General features: G+C 34.8%; 1 protein-coding gene across 1 annotated transcript in view; it reads right to left on the bottom strand.

Moving 5' to 3' along the window:
• LOC148943698 (ubiquitin carboxyl-terminal hydrolase 33-like) overlaps positions 1-10,954 on the bottom strand; it is a 124,231-nt gene that overhangs the window by 64,150 nt on the left and 49,127 nt on the right. The window contains 2 exon segments of the mRNA XM_089101205.1: positions 500-654; positions 3,533-3,732. Of these exon segments, the coding sequence (XP_088957331.1) occupies positions 500-654; positions 3,533-3,732 (355 nt within the window).

Raw genomic sequence — 10,954 nt, 5'->3', positions numbered from 1 at the left:
TAGTGTTTTTGATATTTCTTTGAAAATGGACCAGCTTGTAGACAGGTTCTGCAAATGTCGAGAAAATATTACTAATATTAGCCAAAAATTACTTATATAAGCCAAAATATTGCCCGAAACGCGATAAAACCTTGATTCATTAATTTTATTTTGAAGAACAGATGCAAAAATACATTTTTTTAAATAAACAATTTGTTATTTATTTAAATACTGTCGGTATTTCAGTTCAATTAAGTGTAGCCATTGACAATATTTAAAATAATGTCAGCTTTTAATTCATCAGAGTAAAAAAAAAGGCTGTCACTGAGTCAAAATAAGATACAGTTGGTCCAACAAACTAGCTTAGCGTCAAAGTCAATTCCAACACCATTATAGTAAAGCCCCGATATATTACCCAAAATATTATTAGTTAGAAATGTTGTCCAATGTGTGATATCATCTTAGCTTATTTGTACTATTCTGAAAATCAACATAAAAATTACAAAAGTTTTGAACTAACCTGTACATATTGTCACCTTTCAGTTCGTCGGAGCCGAAAAATGCAGAGAGGCAGTCATATAGAGAAACTGTTGGCCCACTAAACCATCCGAAAGTCCAAGACCAGAGCCAGTTTAGCCATCCTTGTAGTACATGCTTCTCTATGATACTGGTGCTCTATAGAAAACACAGAAAATGTGGGATTCATTCTAAAATGAATACTTACAAGGAAGGAGAGAGAGAATGTGAGAAAGAGAGAGAGAGAGAGAAGAAATCAAATAATTTTCTCGAAAAGAAAAATGAAGCGCTTCAAAAATAATCACGAATATACAGTTGATGGAAAAAAGTAAGAAACAATAGAATTACGAATAAAAGGACCCGATACAGATTTCCAAAAATACTTAAACCGTGAAAGATGGTGTCAGGAATTAGCATCTGCATTTTCTACTGGGTTGCGACTTTTTAAGTCAATTTGAAAAATAAATAGAAATGAAGGATGAACACCACAAAAAATTACAGAAACAAATCTGACCGTCGAATCCTTATTTAATTCCTCAGTGGCCAATTTGACAAAATTCACATTAAAATGCCTTTAACAAATCCTTAAGCCTTAATAATTTAGATACACTATAAACTACAGATTTTTAACGCCTTGATCTCCAAGTTATTTTCTTTATAGAATCCTCTCTGTTTTCTACTTCTTTTTAGAATTTTTAGTTGGTATTCCAAGATTTCATTTACTTTTTTTTTTAAATGTTCACAAAGTTTCCGGTAAAATTAAACAGCTTGTATAGGGAATAATATTTGTTTTTCAAATTTATTTCTTCTTCTATTCACCCGTGACTCCACACAGGCATTCATATGAATCTCCCTTCCAAAACAAATTTCTGCTTATAGGGATGACCCCACCCTTAAGAATTATTTTTATTTATTCCATATTAATATATAGGCCTACTTTATTCCTATTTTCAAATTTATTTCTCTAAACTTGGTCAGTAAAAAAAAAACTTTTAAGCAAGGTCTTCACAGTATGAAGGTAAAGGGAGCTTGCCCCCCGCCCAAATATCATGATTTTTACTGTTTTCCCTATAAATAAAAAAAGACTGCTATTTACTCATTGACTGATCTTTTTTTGAATTTGTGCACCATTTCATCTTCTAAATTATAATTATTATTATTTATTGAAAACCTGTCTTATTGCAAAAAGGAGCTATTTACAAGCGTGGTTTGAAATCTTTTGGTTGTGTTTTACATGAGCTTAACAACAGCTACATTAGGATCTGCTATGTGAAGTCTATTGATGAGCTTTGAATTGCGTGTCCAAATTGGATATCTCAGTAAATATTTTGCAAAAAGGTAGAAGGTTGAACGGATTTTCAATTTATCAATGTGTGTAAGAACCTTCCGGAAGGGTGCAATACAGAGGATATAGGGGAGAGCAACAGTGTTGTATAAGGTTGACAGATAACGGCGATTAAAACAAAGCTTAGCAGAGACTATGGAAGCGTATGAAGCTGATATGCGGCGTTTGATGTGTTCTGTTAAAAGATGACGAGTGGGAGAAATTGTAGTTCCAATGGGAATGCCAAGATAGACGATTTGGTCGGACGGGCGTATCTTTGCATTTCCAAGTAAAATTTCATCAGGAAGGGTGCCTTTCCAGTTAAAAAGCGACTACGTCATTTTTTTTCAGCGTTGAATTCAAGACCAGATTTTTAACACTTAGTTTGCAGTTTTTGAAATGTTTCAGGATTTTTATCTTGAGTTCGGCTAAGGTTAAAAATGTCATCAGCATAAGTGACTAAGGAAATATTATAACGAAAAAGAACGCAGGACATCTGACACTGATATTGGGCCTCAAGGACGTAATTATTGAAATAACAAGATGACGCAATGGCACCTTGCCTTGCTCCTTTCTTAACTAGCACAGTTCTATCGTCATTGCCAGTTGCTTGAAATTTCATCTTTCTCAAGGGGGATTTTAAGTCGGACTCGTAGCTTGGTATACATATCCCTTTGAGATCTGATGATAGCCGGACTTAATCCTCTTTTAGCAGCCCTTAAGACCACAAGAGGGTGGGTCAGGGAGTTAAAGGTGCGGAGAACATCGTGACTAACCAAGGCGAGTGAACTACATGAGAGAGAAGCATCAAGCAGTGCATTAGCAACAACCGCAAGGGCGTCCGCACAACCAATACAATGTCGAAAGCCAAATTGATGGGGAGGCGTGTAACATACATGCGTGTAAAATACTTACACGCATGTGTCTGGCAATCCTGGATTTGTCATGAAGCCTTAAACTGTCCATGCACAAAATATTATTTTTGGAATACTTAATTCATGGTCACCAAAACAATTAGTTTCTTTCAGGGAAAATAGAGGTTTTGAATAAGAAAAATCGACACCCTAGTTAAATTTTTCTGAAGGAATCACCTTCAACGATTTTTCCAGGAGACGGAGGTCTGGGAAATAAGTAAATGCTTTATATTGTTGTGAATATTGCAAATTTGGCACTTAAGTCCCATTACCTTTATCTCCTAAGGGAACAATAAGGGTGCCCCTTCCTACAGCATTGGAGTAGAGACCTAGAAAGACCAAAATATAGTAGGCTAAAAATGTATTGATAAAAGATGAGATTTGAGATTCGATAACACTACATTCTTAGGAATAAGGAAGAAAAACACATTGCTTTTAAGAGAGTTAATATCCCCCTCCCTTCCACCCCATACTGTCAGAAAAGACCTGATGATGCTGAAGGTTAGCTGTTATATAGCACGACCTCTTATTCCTAACTACTTACCTTTATTCACTTAAATTAAAAAATAGTTATTCTTTTCCCTTTTCTCTCTAAGTGCTCAAATGTAAGTCGCATTTCTCCGAGTTGACTCTTTTATTAACCAAAAAATGAATTTGTCAAATTTTGAAAAAAAAAGGATTCGAACCCGCGTCCGGTCAATAAGTTTTCTAAAGCCCTGCCTATCTATTTAATCTTTTCAACCTTTGAATCTTTAAGCTGAGAAGTTCCTTACTGTTGGTCACTATTGTATTCCCTTACCTGTTGGAAAGAAGACATATTATTTTGAATCAAGTTGACTTGCTCTTTCGTGGGGATAGGCAAGGATAAATCTTGAAAGGCTTCTAAATTGGACGAAGCTCTTAAGCAAGTTAAACACTGGACAGTACTGATTATTCTCCCGTCAAAAGTGTCTGATATAATGCTCCTATATCTTATAGGCTTTGGAGCCGACCGATCTCCTAAAAAACAAAAAAAAACAAAAAAAAACAAAATGATCACAAATACTATGGAAACAGTGGCATAGCCAGAATGTTTATTCGCTTTAACATTCATTTCTTCACTTACAGTATGTTTCTATTTTAATTGCCAACTCTTTTCCGATTACTTTATCCTCCTGAAAGCTTCATAGCACGTTTTGATTTTGGGCATAATCAATCAAACATCCAAAACCTTCCAATTAAAAGGTCAGAGTATTTAGTGTATAGTCTTAAGACTAGCACTGATACCTTATTACTCACTGTTTTAACAGAAAAACTGATATTAGCTACTTAGACTTGGGTCTTTCCACGCGTTTTGGGGCACAAAGCGACAACGGTACCTCTTCAGGACTTCTGACCAAAGATCTTCACGGAACGGCATGGACAATACAGTATCCTTCTTCAGATAAAAGCCAAGCATCACTCTCTGTCGTCCCTGTCTTCTAATTCTCGGAGGAATCCCGACACATCAAGGGGAAGCCGAAGAATGGAGAGGATAAGAAATCAAGTTCACTGAATGAGCAATCTTCTGAAAGTGCAACGCAATGAAAGTGCAAAAGCATTTTTTATCTCATAGATTCAATCGATGGCGCTTTCGCGTTCGCAATAAAATCTTGCACTTGCAACTCTTTACATTCTTGCATTTCAATAAGAAATGCAAGTAAATAATTTTTAAGACTACACTGGCTAAGCAAGACAAAAAGAAGAAATCGTGAAGAAGAAAAAACGAGGATATTTTCAGCCAATATAAAGACAAAAATCCTGAGGACAAAACGAACCAAAAAAAAAAAAAAAGCACTAAGTTTAAAACAGGCCCCCACGAAACAACGGTGAAATAGTAATTAACAACGAGAGAGCTAATTTTGAATTTTAGTGTTTTGTTTTCATTTTCTCCTTAGGACTTTTATCTGTATATTTTTTTTATCGTTCAGTTACTGTTGTTCACTGAGGATGGTCAAGCAGAGGTCTCGACCAAAATATCTTCATATTTTTATCCTTCCTTTGTTCACTGGCTGGAAATACCTTCGGTTTTTTTCCCTTCAAAATCTGCTGCATTTTGTTAGAAATTCAAGTTGTACCACGTATCTCATTGATAGCCATTTCAATAATAATATTTTTACTTATCATATTTTTTACGATTACTTTAATATATTTCCACCATATAACTGCACCTCATATAACATACTTCATACAGTTACCCTGTAACCAAACGTCGATAACAACGACCACACCTCATACGACTCCACCTTTCTAACAGTGTAACCTCACTTATCAGGTATAATTGGTACTGTGTGATTAAGGAAATCCAGCAAAAAAAACAATTGGTTCCATGGACCGAATTTTGTCGAACATAAAATTCAATAAAAGTCAGAGGGTTTATTTTTGAGGCGGCCCATCTGCATTAATAAATCTGCAAGCTATAAGGAAAATTTACAGGATCCCTAACATTATTAAGCACTAATGAGCTCAGGCAAATGCACAAGAATTTACTTCATGTAAACGAGCACATTCATCAACAGAGTGAAAAAAAAAATGTAAATTACAAGAAATATATTAGATATGGCCCTGCCGTACTTGTAATAAAATGCTAGAAACTTTACTCTTTTATTATCACTCTAAAACTAAAAAATAAATTTTAGAACTAGGTCATCCGCCCGAGACTCACGGGTGACAGGCCTATTAGGCTTAAGTCCCTTGTTCACCAGTGAGTACAGGCGACTTCAATCTCCCGTTTTACATACAAGTCCAGTGGACATTGTCCAACAAGAGTCAACCCAAAAATCTCGGTCATCCCCGTTGCAATTGCCCTAGGATGGATGATAGACTATCTACCAACAAGTAAAATGACATCCTTTTTATACAATTCTGAAAAAGGGTTATACCTGCTTTGCCTCTCAATAAGACTGTCTGTCTTGGCTTTACTCCAATTAGCCTTGGCTCTCAAGTCTCATCACTTCCACCAAGTTGATTTTAATACAAAAATCAACGGAATGGTTTGACTGCATCAATTTCAAGTTATTTGTTTATATAAGTTTCGACCAACGGCAATTATTTCTTTCTTACGGCAAGTCCACACACAGTGATAAGACAGTCTTACAACAGTTAAAATAGTACAGTTTTCACACAGTAATGATTAAATATTTGGAGGTCAATTGTCACATTTGGATATTGGATGTTAAAACAAGCTATAGAAGGATTCTTTAAAACGCTTTACTTGTGTAATAAGGGTCATAAGGATTTTACACTTGAGGAAGCTTATACACAAGCTGCAGAAGCAGATTTTGCTTGTGTCAATTCATATATAAGATGATCAGGAGAGACCGCTTCTTCCTCTAATTTATTAGTAGATATAAGACGATTAGAAGAGACCCCGCCGTCCTCTCCATCAAAACCTATAGCAATTATAATATATTTCTCATATAGCAATTTCCAGCCTGTAAGCAGGCATTGTTTCAATACTAAGACAAGTAAGAAAAATAGAACATTGTTCTATTTTTCGTTAGCACCATTGCCTTATTCAGTTTGTTGCTGAATCAAGACCCAGCTTTACATGAATGTATGAACTGAAAGTAAAACTAAAATATTTCAAAAGACGTTAGGCTACAATAAATAATTACTAATTTCTATGCATGACAAAATGAAAAAATTGTGAAGAAGAAAAACAAGGATATTCCCAGCCAGTGAATAAAGGAAGGATAAACATTCCGGAGGTTGAGACCTCCACTAGACCGTCCTCACTGCACAAAAGTAAATACAATATATCAGAATAAAATAGGTCCCCTCCAAACAACGGCGAGAGAGTAACTAAATAATAGGGTCAAACATTGAATGGCTATACAAATTTGGGAAATTATTTTGTGTGAAGCTTATTTTTTTCACAGAATTGCTATTGAATGGCCGGAGTGATTGCCAATATCAAATTATTTTACCTACTCAGAGTGAAGGTACACAAGCTGAGTATAAAAAAAATATTAAGAGAAATATCACAAAAATAAAGTTAGATGTTTACATGCAGAGATGACATACGAAAGACGTGAAATTCTGAAGAAATCTCTGTGTAAAAAATAATGTGAAATACTGTGAAAGAAATGGTGTGAAATTCTCTCTAAAAGGAAATAAACGACAGCCGAAACATTTATGTGGGGGGGGGGGGGGCTTAACTTAAAAATAGAAGTGGGTACCCGGCTGACTGACTGTATTTCAAAAAATAGGCTGCATGAAAAATGTGGTTAAATACAGCTCTCTAGAGCTATTAGGAAAGAAAGGTTAAGATGGCTAGGGCATATTATGTAGATTAATGATGACAGGTTGCCGAACGGTGTTCGTTTAGACCGACCATCTAGGGCTAGACAGAAAAAAGGTTGTCTTCATCTGGGGTTGAAGGAAGTCATAAAGAAAGATTTAAAGGAAATGGGAACTTCGTGGGAGGGTTGTAAAAAGGAAGGCTTTGAATAGATTGGGATGGAGGAGAACCTTGCGTAGCTGTGTTGGCCTCAGGTGGTTTGGTGCTGTGGTGAGTTTTTAGAAATAGTAGTAGTAGTCGAAAATAGGAAAATTTCTTTATTTTTGAGAGAAAGTATTTTTTTTTAAGACCAATATTCACAAAAATTTATTTTTGAGAGAAAGAATTTTTTTAAGACCAGTATTCACAAAAAAATATCACACAGACTGCCACGTAGACATTGACACTTGAAAGTCCATCGTGAATTATATGGAAACATGTAAGAAAATAAAGATTTTATTTTCGGGTGGTGTTTACAATTTTATTTTTAAACGTATGCAATTTTTTTTATTATTCTTTTTATAGAGTTGGACAAACATTTCGGGTTTTTAACCCAGTAGCATACCCCCCTTGGATACCTTGTACTCAAGGTAGAGTATTCGTTTTGTTTCTCCCTCTGTGTATGTTACAAAAGAATAAGCAAGGAGCTACCACACTAATATGGCTCTTGGGTACCCCTATGTTTCCTTACTTGTGAATGCAAATGTTTCCTTTGAGGATTTTGTTGTTTATATTCTTCTATTAGTATAATATTAAAAATGAAACTATAAAATTTTAATACAAGTTTTTCAAGTTTCCCCTATTGCAAAACTGAACATTTCAGAACGTAATCTTACCATGTACACTATTCAGATCTTTATATTTTATAAGTTTTTATCCTTGTGTTTTATAATATTTTTATTTTTATAATTACATTATATTTATATTTTATACTTTTGTACTATATTTCTATAAATAATATGTTTTAATGCTTTTTAGGTTTGTATTTTCATATTTCATATACTATGTATATTTTTCTAGGGTTTGAGCGCCAAAGCATTTATTGATTCAAAATTTTAATCAGAAAAATTTTGATAAAGACTGTCGTTATATTTTTATTCTTTCTTTACGGAGTTTATATTTCTATGGGGTTTCTCGTTTCACAGCACTTGATTAACTCCTAACTTCTTATGTTTACAAGGACGCTCCTCTAAATTTAAGATTAATACCAGAAAACGAAATAAATTTGCTTTAAAACATTCAACACTCAGGGTTGCCACCTGGTAAAAGAGAATCACTAGATTTTAGCGATTTTTGATTTATTAATTTTCTTGAATAATCTAGTGATTTATGTGCTGATTTAGTGATTTTTTTTTTTTGGTATAAAAAATCACAAGAAATAGCGGTAAATCATTAGGAGTGGCAACCCTGTCAACACTAAATAATTATTTTGACTCATTTGGCGCAATACGCCGTGATTTACAGGTAAAAAAAAGTGCCAACGGCAAATATACAAAAAAAAGAAAAAAAAGGCAAAGCTGACTTAGAAAAGACCGACCATTGAAAATTATAGCAAATTTCGAATGATAAAGCAAGTTATTTGAAAATTAACCATGATTCTCACAATTGACAACAATCAACTTATCTTAATATACTACAACTACTACTACTAAGAACTCACCGCAGCACCAAGCCGCCTGAGGCCAACACAGCTACGCACGCTCCTCCTCCTCCATCCTAATCTATTCACAGCCTCCCTTTTTACACCCTCCCACGAAGTTCCAATTTCCTTTAAATCTTTCTTTATGACGTCCTCCCACCCCAGTCGAGGACGACCTGCTTTCCATTTAGCCCTAGACGATTGGTCGAAAAGAACAATCTTCGGCAATCTGTCATCCTTCATCCGCACAACGTGCCCTAGCCATTTCAACCTTTCTTTCATTATGCCCTAGAGAGAGGTATTGAACCACATTTTCGTACAGCCTATTGTTTGAAATACGGTCAGTCATCCGGGTACCAAGAACGATTCTTAAGCAATTTCTCTGGAATATATTTAGGAAATCTTCATCCGCTTTTTAAAACGCCCATACTTTAGACCCATCTTTGACTATGGTCATCACTTTAGCTTCTAATATTCCAATCTTGGTTTGCAGACTTATCTTCCTATTCTTCCAAACTTTTTTTAATTGTGAAAAAACTCCCTGAGCCTTGGCTATTCTTGGCCTACTTTTAACATTTTCACTGCTCCCACAATATTTATTAATAATACTATCAAGGTAAGTGGAGCTGCCCACTTGATCCATCTTATCATCACCCAACATCACCTTTTCATCTTCACTTATTTCTAGGCTTAGTGACTTAGTCCTCTTGACATTAATTTTCAAACCTATTCTAGGACCCTGAACTCGAAAAGCCTGTAAAAGTTCATTCATTTTGCTCAATTTTTTCTGTGGGATACTTAAAGCATCAGCACAATCTTAATCCAGGAAGTTGTTTCTTCCCAATAGGATTCCTTGTTCTCCCATTACCTTTCTTGTGCTTCTTCATACAAAACACATCCAAATAACCCATATAGAGGGGAATAGAACACAGCACTGCTTAACTCCTGATTTAATACAAAACCAGCTGCTGACCTCATTTCCTACCTTAGCTGCAGCCGTGTTATTCTCGTACATAGCACTAATCACTTTAATGTATTTGTCTGGTATACCATACAAGGATAAAACCTTTGCAAAAGCTCTTCTATCAACAGAATCAAACGCTAGCTCATAATCCATAAAACTAAGGACCAAAGGTCATTGACAACTCAGGCACTTCTCAATTATTGACCTTAAGAGTGAAAATATGATCGACGCATCCTCTACCTTTTCTAAAACCACATTGTTCTTCTTTTAAAACTTTGTCAGTCACGGCATCTCTCAGTCTAAAGAAAGTATCAAAAAAGTATCTTAATATACTAACATAAATAATAAATCATTGATACACACTGGCATTAGCAATTTTCAAGTAATTACCCTTACCACTCCTGATACACTATTTTAACTACCCGGATACACATAGTATCTTTTGGTTTAGTTCAACATCCCCCACAAAAACACTATTCATTTTATAAAGTTTTTGATTTAGAAAATAACGAAAGCAGTGAAATTTGTATGCTGTTTTGAAGTCACGAGTACAATAATTTGGATATGGTACTAAAAGCTATGAACGAGAAATATTTTCTACTATCAACCTGGTTTCACTTTTTATGTCTGTCCAGCCAATTCTTGTCATCTCAACAATATCGGCTTGGCAGCTTTCCATAAGTGGTGAATACCAGATGAAGAACTAAGCCAACTTCTCCAGCCACCTCGCAAACAACGTCATTAGCTCTATTCTAAAACGCATTAAAGAAAATTCATCACCAGCTCCCAAACAAACCCTAAAAGTGTTGGGTATGTTTTTAGCAGACAAATCAGTGTATTAAAATCACTAACACCAACACATTTCCTTTCGCAAATTTTTCTGATGTTTCTTTATAGAGTTATTAAACTGGATTCTGAATAATTTAGTTTTTCTAGGGTTTTTGGCCAGTAAGATCTTGAGGAATTCTATATTCAAATTATAATTTTGATAAGAAAAATGCTAATAACAATACAAAAAAAGAATTTAGACTCTTAAACAGACCTCATTCAGGAAAAGAGTGATCGCTTGTAACTTGCATTATTTCTTATGTAGTTTACGTCATTTTGTTTAATAAATTTCTCTCTGGAATAGCTTACCTGGTAGGCAGATATGCAGACATAAAATCACAGTTCATTCATCGAACCAACTTCCTTTGAGTTTTTTTCTCCGTTTGATTTATGGACGTGAAATTGTCATGCGGAAAGGTTCAATTGCTCTTTAGTTTCGATAATAACTTACAAAATGAGTTTTGACAGTTAGGCATTAATTTTACTATTG

This window comes from Artemia sp. Qi Xiang Cuo, chromosome 15 (assembly GCF_049724085.1).
Source record: "Artemia sp. Qi Xiang Cuo chromosome 15, ASM4972408v1, whole genome shotgun sequence".
Lineage (NCBI taxonomy): Eukaryota > Metazoa > Arthropoda > Branchiopoda > Anostraca > Artemiidae > Artemia > Artemia sp. Qi Xiang Cuo.
The sequence above is the reverse complement of the archived record's forward strand: the minus strand, read 5'-3'. Positions and strand labels throughout refer to the sequence as shown.